This window comes from Sitodiplosis mosellana, unplaced genomic scaffold, assembly GCF_009176505.1.
Source record: "Sitodiplosis mosellana isolate CC-2019 unplaced genomic scaffold, AAFC_SMos_1.0 Smas_scaffold_15, whole genome shotgun sequence".
In the NCBI taxonomy this organism is placed as follows: Eukaryota; Metazoa; Arthropoda; class Insecta; order Diptera; family Cecidomyiidae; genus Sitodiplosis; species Sitodiplosis mosellana.
Genome location: NW_022595257.1, coordinates 43,410 through 59,672, shown reverse-complemented (window position 1 = coordinate 59,672; position 16,263 = coordinate 43,410). Strand labels below are relative to the sequence as shown.

At 35.2% G+C, this 16,263-nt stretch overlaps 2 protein-coding genes across 4 annotated transcripts; one reads left to right on the top strand and one right to left on the bottom strand.

Moving 5' to 3' along the window:
- Positions 1 to 4,212: 4,212 nt before the first annotated feature.
- LOC129568043 (uncharacterized) lies at positions 4,213 to 8,682 on the top strand. Its single transcript, XM_055445558.1, has 9 exons — positions 4,213 to 4,280; positions 4,377 to 4,392; positions 5,878 to 5,967; positions 6,086 to 6,726; positions 6,793 to 6,865; positions 7,020 to 7,300; positions 7,421 to 7,648; positions 8,395 to 8,400; positions 8,662 to 8,682. The coding sequence occupies exons 1-9, from the start codon at positions 4,230 to 4,232 to the stop codon at positions 8,680 to 8,682; spliced, it is 1,407 nt and encodes a 468-aa protein (XP_055301533.1). The 5' UTR covers positions 4,213 to 4,229.
- A 282-nt stretch (positions 8,683 to 8,964) lies between these two features.
- Positions 8,965 to 14,305, bottom strand: LOC129568061 (mucin-2-like). 3 transcript variants are annotated; one of them, XM_055445585.1, is made up of 9 exons: positions 14,104 to 14,305; positions 11,579 to 11,629; positions 11,339 to 11,428; positions 11,170 to 11,241; positions 11,078 to 11,102; positions 10,596 to 11,013; positions 9,896 to 10,510; positions 9,639 to 9,791; positions 8,965 to 9,398 (listed from the first exon to the last, which is right to left on the bottom strand). In XM_055445585.1, exons 2-9 carry the CDS (start codon positions 11,622 to 11,624, stop codon positions 9,264 to 9,266), a joined length of 1,554 nt encoding a protein of 517 aa, XP_055301560.1. In that variant the 5' UTR covers positions 11,625 to 11,629; positions 14,104 to 14,305; the 3' UTR covers positions 8,965 to 9,263. The 3 variants fall into 3 exon arrangements, with proteins under 3 accessions (XP_055301560.1, XP_055301561.1, XP_055301562.1); XM_055445586.1 differs by lacking the exon at positions 14,104 to 14,305 and adding an exon at positions 13,452 to 13,907; XM_055445587.1 differs by lacking the exon at positions 11,078 to 11,102 and having other exon boundaries at positions 11,160 to 11,241.
- Between the last annotated feature and the right edge of the window lie 1,958 nt (positions 14,306 to 16,263).

Below are 16,263 nucleotides of genomic sequence, written 5' to 3'. Positions count from 1 at the left end.
TGTTATTTTTTTTCTTTTCGCTTCATTAGAAATTGAACGAAATCTCAATTTGAACATTTCAGACAATACATCTATAGTAACATACTCAGGCATCTCCTAATTGGGAAATCGAACATCATCGATTGTTCATTGCTATTTCTATCGATTCGCGATGGTAAGCGAATGAATTCATTTATTTGAACGGTTAACGAATGAATTTTATTTTAATAACATCAAAATGTGTATTTTCTTCCGAAAAGGACCCAAATGAAGATGAGTCGATATGTGAGACTCCAATCAGTCATGAAGCGTTGATGAATCACATCATCCTCCCGCGGTATTTACCACAATGCAAATCGCCTTACCTTTATTCGCAAGAGCTAGAGTTGATGAATGGTGCACAATGTGGAATGTCTCTCTGGCTTTATCCCGGATAATACATTGAAAATGCTTTGCACATTAGCTATAGTACATCAAAGTCGTACTATCGATACTGTCGCAAAGGAAATTAACGATTTGAATTCGGGTGAAACATTTGCAATGTTCATTCGTCGACAGAACTGTGCCATCATGGTTCACTCTAAATCCGATGCTGAAAGCGGTTCCAACAACATGATTGTGGCCACATTTCCTGGTCGATTGTCTTACAATGAAGTCTACAGCAATCCAAGTGACTTGGAAGTGATTGAATACCTTTTTATTTTGCTGATTTTGATAAATTACAATTTTCAGGATTGCAGCATACAATGAGAATTTTCAACATTTTAGCATTAATCCAAGCAAAATTATATAAATAAAAATTCTAATTTGATTTCTCCTCTTTCACAGTTCAACTATCCGACACAAGCGATTAAAGTAAAAAATTCGAAAATGCTTCGTTCCAATGAATTTGCGCAACAGCTTTGTCTTCTTTACGAAAAAGAACCTCTCTACAAAGAAAAACAAAAAAATCCACATCACGATTACATTTCCAAATGGCTGATCACCGTTCTAATGGATGAAACCAGTTCAACGGCAAGCGAACAAGAATTCCCAGTCATAAAAAAGAAGGTTCGTGATGAGGTTCTTGGCGAACCAAAAGATCATTTTCGTCGCTCCGGTTTTTATATGTGCGTCAAAGCACTGCTCCAGCACAGTCTCACTTATGAACTTGGTCCCGATGCAGCCAAATTGCCCTAAAAAATTGCCATGTTACAATTTCGATCGCGTCAATGTGATTCTTTCAATGAAACATTCTTCCGAAAACTTAACATTGATCTGGTCACTCAAATTTTAGCCAAGTTAGCACGACGCATTGAAAAGCTATCCGAAATGCGAGATGGAAAATTCAAAGATTTGAAGGAACGTGTCATACGCGATGCCACCAACACAATTCGGCAAACACGAACAAAAATTGACAATCAAATAAAAATGCTGCAATTGAAAGATGAAAAACGGGCTGAACTGTCTTCTTTGATTGTTCTCAACTTCAAGGCGGATATTTATCAAAAAGTGCCCAAATTACGTCAGCATATCGATGATAGAATGAATAGCGTGTGTCCAACTGCTAACGCATCTGAATTACAAGGGAAAACATATCAGATGAAAAACCTCTAGACGAGGTTGAAATGGAGTGACGCTCCGTGCGTGGATTTACCACTCAAAATGACTGATATCATTTTGAGTGACGCTAGGACGCTGTATTACTGGGAACGAAGTTCAAAAGTGTTTTTCGCATTCACTATTGTGAAAATTTATTTACAATAAGGAAAAATATCGCGTCACGACTTTTGGACGGCAAAACGCTTTAAAGCTTGACTTGAAGACTAAATTCAAAAGTCGTGACGAGGTACTTTTGGTTATTTTTTGTGAATTTTATTGAAATAAAGGCAGCGAAAATATAATAATAAAAATAAAGTGAAAAATCGGTCACTTTAACTAAAACTTCGATAATTTTGTATGAGAGGTATCCGTAAACCGATTCCTATTGGCTTCAAAAGAACCGTGTCCCATTTTGGGCCATTTTGTATAGAGATGTGACGTATACTATCTTAAAGGGCACAGTGCGTAGATCAATTATATATACCCAACCCCTAAATCGAAGGGAAACGGGTTAAAAAGGGGGTTATATGGATAACCTCCAAAATGAAGGCATCACTTTCGAGGGCCATGGCTCCCTAACACTCCTTGGGTCAAAATTGAAGTACTCAAGATTACCTATCCAACGGTATACATAACATTCACATTTGTTTATATTAAAGTAAAAGTACCGTTACATGAAAAAACGTTAATTTTTTGGGTGAAAAAGTCATATTATACCCATTTTCTGGGGCTGAGGCAGGGGCTATCACTTGGGTATGTTCAACAAAGTTGTACAGCGTTCCAAGGGGAACAATATTGCTTCAAACTATTTTGCCCCATCTCCTTCAATAATGGGTCTACGGCCCTTTACTCTCATAAAATTTTAGCCTGGTACAAAGGGCGGTGTTCCTTTTTGTGTCGTACGATGTTCATCAATAAGACTTATACCGTGGAACAGTGGGGCGTAGTGAGTATGTCGATAATATCAAGGTTGACCTGTCCTACAGGGTGTAAACGGGGTGTTATAGGGGTGAGTAATTTTTTCAATACCGACACATTGTTGGTCAAGAAATAAACCATTTAGAGGATAACTAGGTATAACCGAAGTGTTCAGGACGTTGCATAGTATCTTGGGTGAGGTCGCCCTCCATCCCTTTGGCCAAAAAAAGGGTCAAATATGCCTCATATGTTTGTTTTGGTGGTTTTGTGCATTTTTTTGGCCCTCTTTCGATATATACGATTATCGTGGTTAGATAGGGTTGTTGCCAAACTTATAAGCACTATTTAGCAAAGAAATCGAACGAAAATGTGTGAAATGACGAGAAAACGTGATTTTTTATGCAAATGGTTTATATGATTTCGAGTATAAAAATCACAAGACAAATACAATAGACGTCAACAGCGAGTACAACTACCATTTGGTTTGACGTTTTGCTACCAAGTTAGTCCAAGTAGCTTAAATATAAGTGAGCTTCATGTCAAGTCTACTGTTTAGTCTAAACCTTAATGATTTCTACAAAAATCAATAGATAGCGTTAGGGTCCAGCATTTGCCTTGTGATAAAAATGGGATTGGCCGAAACGGCCAGTTTATAGGTGGAATGCGAACCATTTTTGTGTTCCTGAAGAGATAGGAGACAGATACTTCATGCAATGTTCTGAAATATTTCAAGATATACATTTTTGCTTGAGAAACTGGCCTCCTATTTCTCACCAGGAACGCATATATGATTCCCATGTAACTAAGCGTATTTGACTGATCCCATTTTTATAATCAACAACACATATATATGTACATGAGGACCCTTCATCACGGATTGAACAAAAAAGTACTCTTAAGGTAAATTCTTATCATCACTGTGCACTGCAACATCACATACACTAAATTCCTTTGGTGCACACGTATAGCTGTTGTTTTTTCATTCCATCTGAACAAACACAAAGGTGTGTTGGGCTAAAGCCGTTTTCGAAAATGATTATTCGTTTATTGTGCGACGTTTCGCTTTTATTGGGAGCATCATTGGGCTGGAGAACACAAATGTACACAAGAAACAATGAGTAAGTGTTAAAACAATTGGCAACAGCCGAAAATAACCAAATTACGAACCAGTTACATCTGAATTTAAAATGTTTTCGAACGTATTCCATTTTTTTGCTATCAATTTCCACAAATTGTATCAGCTACACGTGTCCATCAAAGGAATTTCGTTATTGAGCTTCATTTAGTGTCTGAATATGATAACACTATGCAACAGTAAAAAAAACAACCACAGAAAATGGAACTTATTCCCAATGTTTTTTGGGCACATTTAATCCAAATCTGGCGTTAGTTTGTCCTGGCACGTCTAGTTTCCAAGATACGTTCATTGCAGTTTCCGTATCAGATTTGGATTAAGTGGGCCAAGAAAACCTTGGAAATGAGTCTCCTCTTCTTGGGGGAGTTTCGTTTTCGAAATTTGTTGCATAGTGTTATTCGACCTCAATTCATAAATTCCATAACTGCAAAATACCACAATTCATCAATTATACATTGCATGGCACGTGTCAGCTATTGGTGTATGAATGGTATAAAATAGGCAGCACCGCATAAGGAAGACCAAACGAATTCAAAGGATCTTCTGAAGAAGTACAAGACGGTTCTCTAATATTATTGTGCAACAGGTTAAAACTCTATTTCGTTGGCAAATTAAAATGAATCTACTACACGGTTTATTTTTGGTGCTATTTATCGTTGAATTCTTTGTAAGTTATTTCTTTTCTTTCATCATTTTCATTTTTATCCAATAAAATACGATATTTCTGTAGAACTGAAAGTAAACACGAAATTAACTTTTCTAGGAACTTCATGGAAGACGTAAGACAATTTTCGTTTTCGAACACGCTTTTTATGAATCAAAAAGATTTTTTAGACTGTTATCATCAAGGCAACCAAAAATATTTACGAAAAAACTCAAAATATTTATTTATTTATGCACGAAAAAACATCAAAATATTTACGATGAAAATCTTATATTTAGAATATTTATTGACATAATGTCTAAACTTAATTAATTTTCAAAGTTATTGCAGAAAATGATGACGTGTTTGGATAATTTATCAAAAATAAATGAACGTCGATTATCGCTTAAAACATTCTTGTATCTGGAAAATGACCGTTCGACGTCGGTTAACGTAATGGGCGCGAATTTGAACGCGTCTATTTCGGCCGAGGATAGACCATCAACGTATTCGTCTTTCGCAGTACATTTTCCAGATACAAGAATGTTTTTGATTTGCTTTATTTTTGACAATCCTTTGTTTCGAGCAACCACTTCATCATACTTTTTCCTAAATTGTGGTTGCACGCGTATTTCTTTCAAATGAATAAAATCTGTAAACGTCTACACAGTAACGTATACTGTGCAAACAGCACACATTGCAGAATTGCAATTTTAGTGTTTTGATTGATTATAAGTGACACAATTCGATATAATTCCATTGTCTTTGATTTGCAGAGACGTGTAAGTGTATTTGGAATGCTTTGTCTTGGAATATGACTCATGTTTCATTGCGAAATATGTACAACATCTAAAATATTTATCATTGCTTGAAAAATACTCAAAAATATTTCTGAAAAGTCGTCAAAAATCTTAAAATATTTACGAAAAACTCAAAAATTGAGAAATATTCATTCATGGTCAGAAAATGCCCAAATATTAATTTAAATATTTTTTGTTGCCCTGGTTATCATATTTCTATGGATGAGATTGAGAGTAGTATATGTTTCATTGACTTTGTTACGAAAGAGAAGAGCAAGTTTCTGTCGACTTAAAAATGGTTAAAAGCGAGTATGTTCGTTTTTAGCGGGTCCTCGCGGTTTTTCACGGTTTCCGCGGAACTGATAAGAGATAACAACTTGGTGTTTTCGGCAAAGTTGTAGCACTCGTGGTTTTCTATAACATTGCTGAAGTCAGTTATCTCTTATCTCTTATCAGTTCCGCGAAAAGCGCGAAAAATGATAAGAAAAAAAAGTTCCATATAAAATTTGCTTTTTTATGTGCGCGATTTGCGCGCAACTGATAAGAGATAAGAGATAATTGTCTTCAGCTTAGTTATAGAAGACCTCGAGTACTACAACTTTGCCGAAGACACCATGTTGTTATCTTTTATCAGTTGCGCGAAAACAATGAAGACCGCGGAGGCTAGACGGTACTACAACATACTCTACTTTAACGTCAACAGAATCATCAGAAAACATACTCGCCTTTTCAAAAATATAAATCGAAGAAAAAACATACTCCACTCTCAATCTCACCCATAGATTTAATTCAAAATTTTAAATTTTTTTTCAAATGAACAGATGGCTTCTTCTCGCAAGCTCTACTTAAGGGCGAAGTGATTGAAAACATGTCACAGGCAAAGTTTGTAGCTGGAATCTACGCCCCTACAAGTAAGTCAGCTTTAGAATAATTTTTATTCTTTTTTTCGTATGAATTTTCAATTCAAATATTCTATCAATTGTGTGTGTTCATTTTTGCTTGTACTGAGACGAAACGATTTTATTACAGGATATTTGTATGCATTTAAAGACAAGTTAACTGAAGAAATGCTGTCTACATGTACCGCATTTATTCTGTCAAAAACGGAAATTATCACGAATGCCCATTGTGTGGCTGGCGCCCCATATATTTATGTGGTAGCTGGTACGAAAGTTGCATTAGAAAAAAACCTAATCAAAGTCGAAAAAGAGAGAATTGCATATCATCCTCATTATAATGAATCAATTGTTGGTGCATTTGATATTGCCAAAATTACACTGGAAAAGCCATTAGAGTTCAGCGATACCGTTGGCAGTATCAAACTCGTGGACAAAGATTACAAATTGAATAACTCATCAGAAGTGGTCACCGTATATGGGTATGGTGTGTTGAACAACATCGGACCAAAGACATTGAGGCGTTGCGATGCGAAGTATATATCTGATGTCAAACGGGCCGACACATTCAATCCAGTTCAGGCTGTGTACTTTACCACTGGTGATTCTACAAAAGATGGAGAAATTATTACACCTGGCGATTCGGGTGGACCAGTCGTTTCAAAAACAAATGGCAAAATCGTGGGCATAACTATGGGTATAAATGGAACAACAGATGGTCGCGGAGTGTTCCTCCCAATTACGTCATTCCTTGATTTTATTCATGACCCGAAGGTATATAAAATGTCTCAATTCTGATTTTCAACAATGCGACCAATTGTAATTTTCCTTATATTTCAGAGCGTGAAACCACTTCCACCTTCGCTCACACCTAACGAAGCTAAATTTATAGCCAGTATAACGATACAGCCAAGTAAGTGTGCATTCGAAATTCGAACTAAATTCGAACTAAATCAAACCGTTTTTAACGTCACTTTTTTTAATTTTAAATAGAGGAGAGGCAAAAGTGGAGATTTTTCATGATTCATAAACGTTAATATTCATTCTGAGATGTTTTTCTATTACAGAATTTCTTACTGCTTACAATGAAGATTATGCCGATACCGACGAAAACTTGCAACTCGAATTTAATGCAATCATTTTGTCGGAAACGGAGATTTTGACCTGCGCACATCAAGTGCACGGCGCCCCATATGTCTATGTAATAGTTAATAAACTCACAACCAATGCGAAAACAATCAAAGTCACTAAAGACCAGATAGAAATTCATGAGAAATACGCATTTCCTGGATTGAGATTTAACATTGCCAAGATTACACTTAAAGAACCGCTAGAGTTCAACGATAACGTTGGCAGCATCGATTTGGTGGATAAAGATTACAAAATGAATGACCCGTCCGAAATGGTCACTGTCTACGGTGATATGATATTGCATGGAACAATGAGAATGAGACGTTATGATACAAAGTATTTGGATGGCGCCAAATGCAAATCGGAGTTGGGCGATCTATTTGATGCAAATCATTTGATGTGTTACACTTTTGATGAAAGCATGGGAAATCTCTGTGCGTTTGGAGGACCGATGATTTCGAAGAAAAATAACAAACTCGTGGGCATGACCGTAATCCATTTACCTGATGATCCAGTTATTTTTCAACCAATTGCACCGTTGCTCGATTGGATTCGGAAGCCAAGGGTAAGACGTAATCAAAGAAGAAGAATATAGGCTTGAAAAAAGGGGTTTCAGGCACCTATAAAAGCTGAATACCGTCTCTTTTTTGTTACTATCATTTGATGTTCAACAAAAGAACCGAATAAATTTGAAAATTTGAGAAAAATGCATTTTAGTTCTCATTCGCCCATGCGCAGTTACGTGATTATCTGAAGTAATTGCGATCAGATGAAAAACCTCTAGACGAGGTTCAAATGGAGTGACGCTCCGTGCGTGGATTTACCACTCAAAATGACTGATATCATTTTGAGTGACGCTAGGACGCTGTATAACTGGGAACGAAGTTCAAAAGTGTTTTTCGCATTCACTATTCTATTAGTTAGACGCAAAAGAACGCAAGTTTGTCCAACTTCGTAGCAATAAAGAGAAGTATGTTTCATTGCAACTAATAATGGTTAAAAGAATGTATGTTCGTTTTAAGCGGGTCCTCGCGGTTTCTCATGGTTTCCGCAGAACTGATAAGAGATAACAACTTAGTGTCTTCGGCAAAGTTGTATTACTTGAGGCTTTCTATAACATCGCTGAAGACAGTTATCTCTTATCTCTTATCAGTTCCGCGAAAAGCGCAAAAAATGATAAGAAAAAAAAGTTCTATATAAAATTTGCTTTTTTATGTGCGCGATTAAAAATTAATTGTATTAACTTGAATAAAATAAAATCGATTTTATAAATTGTGACTAATTTTAATGAATACTCGAAATTTACATAAGGTTAAGGTAAGTTAAGAGGTCTATGTTTATTGAGCAATTCATTTGAATGTGTAAGTGTGTATTGAGACCAGCCTTTCTGATCATGAAAATGGTAAGCAATACAGCGGCATCTGGGGACTAAGTGCAATGTGTCATACTTTCAACGTTTGAACTAACACAGACGCATAATTGTTACAGCAAACTATGTGCATGATTCTCTATTTCTCCAACCAGTCGCCAGGTGCCGTTTTATTGTTCTTGTTTGACGTTTCCTATCTATTTGTACAGACGATCAGAGAGGCTGATTGAGACAACAATATTGTTGATCAAGAGGTAATAATAGATTTCAATGAACAGAAATACCTGGGATTCCATGCAATAGGTTGATTGTTCTATTTGAATCTTTTGAAAATTGGAGCCACCACGGATTGCAGAGTCACCACCACCATCATCGAAAAAGTCATAACAATTTTACAGAAATACAATTGAGCATTTGTTTTATTTAACAAATAAACATATAATTTTTAGTTATAAGAAGAACGTAAACGAATATTTTATTTTAAATTACGAAAAAATTTGTGAACATGGATTTCGATTTGTGTTGTTCGATTGAAAAAAAAAAATCTTAGTTTTTAGTACTTTAAACTCAAATAACATCCAAACTCCTTTCTGGTGGTTTAAACAAATTTGTTATTATATAGAATCAATGCGATGCATATGCCATTTTATTCCCTAAGGTACACAAAAAATAAGGCTGCATAGTTGAGCACAATGTGTGCGGTTCATACTAATTCTGCGTAGCAAACGATTCTCTATGTGTAGTTGTGTGCTCAACTATGCAGCCTTATTTTGTGTGTATTCATGTATTCCGCGCTCCAATAGACATTGATCTACATGATCGAACATGGCATGGCACAACATAATGGTAAACATACTGGAACAACAGCAGCACCAGATTTACTGGCATTTTTCGATTTACTTTCAGCTTCATACTCGTACTTGCCGCTACCTTTACCGTATCCGCCCTGAAGTGACATGATCAAAATCCGTTTTGTGTAGGAAAATGTCCATATAAAAAGGGACGGAAAAAAGGAAACGTTTTGATATGAAGTGAATAAAAAGAGTGGAGAACATAATGCCTCGGACGGACAGTATGCTTTTGTATTCCTATTTTATTAGAGTATGCTGTCCATCCGAGGCGTAATGATCCCCACTCAATAAAATGTTCAATGTTTTTTTTCTTCATCAAACAATTTCGGGCTTACTCTTGCTCTCAATGCAGCTTGAGCCTCGCTTTTTGCAAATAACTCTTTGCCAGGTGGATAGTAAACCGGTGGTCCAGCAACATTTTTCGTGGCCAATGCTGTGTTGACTTCTTTACGCGGCACATATGGTTCATCGTCCACTTGCACCATTTCCTATACAAACAATGTAGAACACATTCAAATTGTGTATAAAATAATGTCGAAAAACAACGACATTCGACGGAAATTAGAAAAAAAAAACACATAAAAAATAACACCTCGTCAAATGAAGCCATCAACTGATTCAGATTCTTTGGTGGGCCATCAATGCCAACGGTTGGAAAAGGTGTCAGCAATGGTTGACTATGAGTATTCGTTGTTGTTGACGTCGTTGATTTGTAATACTTATTGGTTACTGGTTCGGGTGGTACATAGACCTGATTTGGTGGCTCATATACAGTGTTTGTAGTGTTGGTCGTTTCTTTTTTGTACAAATACGTTTGTTTAGCACCTGGTGGCAGATTACCGTTTTGATGTGATGTACCACCCGGTGGATGAAAAACATTACGAGTGTCATTTGTTTCATTTCGTTCATACAATGAGGTGGTCATATTAGCGGGTGGCGGTGGTGATCCTCCATACACATTGTTTTTCGTTTCATTGACTTCCTTTTTGTAATAGTACGACTGATTTGGTCCAATTGACGGTGGAATCGTTCGATCCGAAGTGTTGCGCGATTCACTCAATTGAGTTGATGTTTTTATTGGGGCATCACTGTCTGGATAATAAGTATTCGATGATTTTGATGAATTGTAAAATTCATTTTTGTATGTGAAATTTTTGTTGGTTGGTGTTTTTGTATCGTCCGGAATTTCATATGAGAAAGTTTTGACCTAAAAAAAAAGAAACAAAGTTTTCAAATGAACAAGTTTGAAGATTAGAAGGGTAAAAAAGTCTGGAAAAAAAAATCAAAAGTACCGTTGTTGTTACTTTTGTACCCGGTTGTGGTAGCAAATCATTCGAAATAGGGACATCTTTCAATTCCGGTGGCAGGTCAGTCGTGTCCATTTCCACAATTTCCGTTTTGTATGGCGATGCATTGCGTGTGGTTGTTTTTGAATAGTTGTACGTACGAGTTGTGGTTGAATTTGGTGTGATCTCAATCAATGGCCCTGAATCAAATTTAACCTCCCGACTTGCTTTCGGACTTCGATTGACCGTATCAAATTTAATGTCGCGTTCCTTGGGACTTGGACTTCGCTGACGTGTTCTTGATTCGTTCATCACTTTTCTTACCAAACTTGGTGAACCCAATACTGAACGGGTCGATGGTTTCGATTCATCAGTTGTTGTCGATGTTTCGGTGCAAATCGTCTTTGTTGCACTTGAGGGCTCACTTTGGGTAAAACGGAACGGAAAACATTGGAAAAATTGAAAAATACATTGCTGAATTTACTCACAGTAAACCAGAGTCGATTCCACCATCTGAAGAAAATAAATGGAAAATGAAATAAACGCAAAAATTGATCCTTTTCAACTCACTCTTTGTTACCTCTATCTTTTACATTCGCTAAATGTGCAGAAGCTTTGTTCACCGTCGATTTTACATCCTCCAATAGATTATCTATGAGGAAAAATGGGAAATAAGAAATATAAATTTAAATTTCAGCCGTTTTTACAATTGAACAACTAAAATTGAAATTAAAAACTGTGATCCATACTTGGTTTATTGATGTCATAGCTTGTATTAGATGAATTTAAATGAACGGTAGCCTTTTTAACCGTCGATTTTACATCGTTCAGTAATTCATCTGAAAGAAATCGAGAGTAAAATTGATTTTTTTCGCGTAAAATATAAATAAATTATGACTATGAAATTCGTTTAAAATTGACAATTAAATTCAAGCTTATTCAACTTCTTACAAATATCAAATTGAAAACTTATCCATTGCAACACCTACCCGGTTTATTATTGATATCATAGTCAGTAAGCCCCGTACTCGCCATCTTTTCTATAGTCATTAGTCATAAAAAAGTATGACAATAAATCAGTTTTATTTTAATTCAATTCGAGTTAAGAAAAAAATGAAAATTTCTATATGGTGATTTGTTTATTTGAAAAAGAACGAATTTTTTTTTGTTATTATCATTTCAAAATGATTTGACATCGCGGTCAGTTTTATACAAAAAAAACGGCGATAGAAACGAAATGAATCACATAAGTCTTCAATATTATTCTCTAAAGAGCGACTGAGATTTTCACAAAATATTGGCATTGTCAAATTTTGTCTCTCTCTCTCGCACTAACTGCTGATCATGTACTAGCTGTCATTAGTGCGAGCGAATACGTTATATGTCACCGCCAAAATCTCTATCGTACTTTTTTTTTGATTCTTTCGAATCTCTACTTTGAAATTGCGAATGGTGAATAGTAACTCCATTCATCCCGAATCGGAAGAATAAGACCAAATACAGTATAGAATACGTATGTGTATAAATCGACCGGATTTTGGTCAAATATGATAAGTTTCAGCGTCCCCACCGCTCACTTGACTAAGTTGTCAGCTCTGCCTTCTTTTTTTATGTATAAAAAACATTTTTACTTAAGTAAAATTTGACTGATATTGAATATATATTTATGTGCCTGCAAGTGTATCCACATTATGCACTGAAATTTTAGTATTTTATGGCCCTTTTTTCATTGGTAATATCGAAACAAATCCGTTTTTGTGACAATTCCATGTTGAGCTACAATCAAAATTGATATCTTATTTTGCACTCTTTTTTGAGCTCACATTTTCCCAAGTCTCGAATTCACGATCAAACATAACAATCCACCGGCTAGAAATAACGACAAAACTAGTTTACCTTGAGAAAACTACACAAAAACCAATGTTCAATGATGAAAAATAAGATTCGTGCGCCAAGCACACTTTCAATTTTTGCAATACGCCATTGAGATGTAAACATCGTTCGTTGAACTTGAAAATTGGCAAAGATCAAGAAAATCAATATAGAATGAGAAAAAAAAAAACAAGAGACAACCATCAACAAATTTAAAAACAAATATAAAGAAACAGAATATGTCTCGATTTGCTCTAGGCAAAGTAAATCAAGCAGAATAAAAATGTAGCAAAACTAATGGCGATTTTTTTTTTTGTTATTTACGCGAATTTTCACACACTGTTTTCAGATGTAGCAACAAACTATCCAAACAAAAGCGATTGAGATCGATTTATTTTGATGAAAGTGTAAGGCTTACACTGTAAGCCCTTTTCAATATGATGAAATAGTTTGAATGGCACTTCAATCAGCGTTATTTTGAGTGTCGACATAGAATATATTGTGTTTCATAAACAAGTGTGAAGCTAGTTCATAAATGAGTGGGCGTGACACAAATGCAAATGATTTGTTGTCTATGGTTTGAAAGGTAGCTGTCATAGTTTTCTAGTTTTCAAGGCCTCTTCGGCATGAAAATGTTCAAAAATCCGCAATATTTATCCCATTTTTTTTTCTTCATAAATATTTGTCATCGTTCCTAACATTATTTAGTTTTTCTATTTTAATAACTGTGAGTCTTGAAGTCAAATGATTTTGGAAAAAAGTTATGGCAATAAAATTTGAGAAAAAAATATGTGTTGAAGTTGTTGTTAAAAGTGTAAAAGTCCACTTTTAATTCGTGTAATTTCATTGAGCGCTACCCAATTTTATAGGCAATTTATAAAGAAGACTATGTCGTATCACATTTAAATTCACTGTATAACCGAAACCAAATTACGCCACCGCAACCGCCAACTCCATTCATAAATGTAAAACCGTGAATAAAGTGCTTACATTATGGCTTTTGGCGCGTTAAAAATGACACACATGACGAATCGTCGGCAACATCTTTGCTGTTTGTCACATCTGAGTCTTTTTTGTTCAAAGTGTGTTTCTGTAAATGATTTGGGCTCAATTCGATTGGGAGCTGTGATATCGTTTGACGTTGAATGACATAAATAGCAACAAACCCACGGGATTCCCCCAACCAATATTCAATGTCAATGCTTTTTTGGCCCTTCTTCAACCGTATGATTTTAAGAACTACACACACAATTTTTCCGTCAAGAAAATTAATAAAACGATTTTGAAATTAGTAATTATAAGTCACTGGATATGGTTTGATTTCAAGCTCATAAAAATTCGATCGACATCAATAAATTTATGCATAATTCTCCATTTATAGATTAATATATTTACTAAGAAATGAATTTTCATATCTTATTGCATCTTTTCAAAAAAAAAAAGTTGTACAATAACATTTACTCCGGATCACTGACGGAAATATACCACATTGATAAGTTTTGATAAGATCATCAAATGAATTAATGATAAACGAGCAAATATGGATCACAAAAAGAAAGCAGGCTAAATGTTTGATATTTTTTTGCGCAGACTGGGTTGAATTTATTATTAGAATGAAAAATGATCCATCTATGAAACTTACACTTCAACCGATTCACTAAATTTATTCAACTTGCTTTTTTCAATTTTTTTTTATTTCTTTCGTGGCAAATATGTTATTTTATTTTTCCGTTTTTATTTAGACATCAATTTTGGATGAAAACAAATTTCATATGTGATTTAAGGTAACACGTATGATATACACAACCGTGCGTCGATGATTCTGGTACTTGACTGATCTCAAGCCTCCAAAATATCACATGTGTTTTGTAACAACTACCGAATTTCACCGGACTGTGTGTTTGTGTGTGGATTTACTTTTCGTTCGAATGAATGCTCGAGTCGTTCCTAATGCGCATTCGCTAGTTCATGCCCCCGCACATTTGAGTGTTTATCACATATAGGTTCGCGATCAACTGTGACGGTCAAGTTGATTGGTAGCATCGTTGAACATAAAATTGTTTCATAGTCGTGCTAGTTTGAAATATAATCAACCGATATTTCAATCCATGTCGCTGTTAATAAACATTTTGTTAGAATTCTTGCACCCGAAATAATTTATAAATCGTCTTTAAATAGGAAACTCATATAAAATAATCGAATTTTCTTTACATTCCATGATGGACTGCCGAATGAAATTATATTGACATTTCACAAATAGTATTCAATTTCACCTAATTTATTTGAGTTATTTTTCATTACTGTATGTATCCCTAGCTGCTCAAGAGAAACGGCGAATATTCTTGTACGTATGTGCAGAGACATAGAAAAATCTTTTTAAAAGTTCAGACCGCTTTCATCTTATATATTTATGGGTGAGATTGAGAGTAGTGTACGTTTCATTGACTTTGTTACGAACGAGAAGAGTAAGTTTCTTTCGGCTTAAAAATAGTTAAAGTATCGTAAACCATCCAAATTGTAACATAGTCTGAATTGTAACAATTGAACAAAATAGACTGATTTTCTGCAAAACTCTGAAGGGTAGCTGTTGTTTTTTATATCAAATTTGAGAAGAACACGAAAAAATCTTCCGATATGAATGACTTATTTGTATTTTCTTAGAAAGTGGTTTATTTTAAGACTATGTTACAATTTGGATGTTTTACGATAGAGTATGTATTTTGACTGTTTGTGGCTATGATAAGGGCGAGTATGTTTCATAAACCTTAATTTGCGTTAAAAAAAAGAGTATATATTTTGTTAGTTTGGAATACCAATAAACAGGAGTTTGTTTTTCTGACTTTGGTTGTTGGAAAAGGCGAGTAGGTTTGCCCAAATTGGTGAATATTATTAATTTATTTGAATTTAAGTATTAGGAAAACATAATCAATAGAACTAATCATTTGTACATCTGGCGGTTACCGATACTTCAATTTAACACATTAGTTTTCGAAAGTAGAGTATGTTTGCATGAATGGTTAAAAATATTAAGTTCTTTCGACGAAGAGTATCAGGAGTTCATAATTATAATTGTTAGCATTTAAGAGAGATCGTAATCGGGCTCTGCTTATTGTACAGCATCACCATGAACGAGCGGTATACGAGCCAATGTAAAGAGTGAAAATATCACTGAAACCGTAGCGCATGGAAAATAACACAGAAGAAAGGTGACAACAAACAAACATTGCGAAATTGCAACGCATCGGAGAGAGTGAGAGAATCTCCTTATCACTTAATTTATACTCCAAAACCAAATCACAACCAAAACCACCATTAAAATGATTTCTATGGTCAACAGATATTTCACGACTCACTTTCAAGTGAACAGAATTTTAATTTCACTTTAAATGAAATGCCGCATCAAGAGCAACGGTGTTAGAAGATTTGAACCAGCCATTCATCGCAAAGAAGAAGCAAGAAAAGAAGTCGAATGATCCAGCTATTGATCCAATGCCGAACTTTTCCAAATGTTGTTTTTGTTGGGGTGACCATTCGACAAATGACTGTAATGCTTTTTTCGGGTACTTCCCGTACAAAAGTGTCATTTTTCAAAGTTTTTTAGGTCCTCAGTCGGAGGCTTATGGTACGAAATTGGTAAATCAGAATGGGCTCAAAATCAATCCGAAGCTTTGTCTCGACATGCCAAAACTTTTGGCTTTTACAGATCTCAATTATCTTGTCAACTTTTTGAGATAACCGGCGAACAAAAATCTCGGACGCGAACGCGGACGCGAACGACGCCATACGCACATCGCTATTTTGC

Coding starts and splice junctions, on each gene's coding strand:
- LOC129568061 (XM_055445585.1), bottom strand. CDS start 11,624: ATGGCGAGTACGGGGCTTACTGACTATGATATCAATAATAAACCGG. Junction 11,242..11,338: donor CTATGACATCAATAAACCAA/GTATGGATCACA, acceptor TTTTCCTCATAG/ATAATCTATTGGAGGATGTA. Junction 10,511..10,595: donor GTACAAAAGTAACAACAACG/GTACTTTTGATT, acceptor CTTTTTTTTTAG/GTCAAAACTTTCTCATATGA.
- LOC129568043 (XM_055445558.1), top strand. CDS start 4,230: ATGAATCTACTACACGGTTTATTTTTGGTGCTATTTATCGTTGAATTC. Junction 5,968..6,085: donor TGGAATCTACGCCCCTACAA/GTAAGTCAGCTT, acceptor ATTTTATTACAG/GATATTTGTATGCATTTAAA. Junction 6,727..6,792: donor ATTTTATTCATGACCCGAAG/GTATATAAAATG, acceptor CTTATATTTCAG/AGCGTGAAACCACTTCCACC.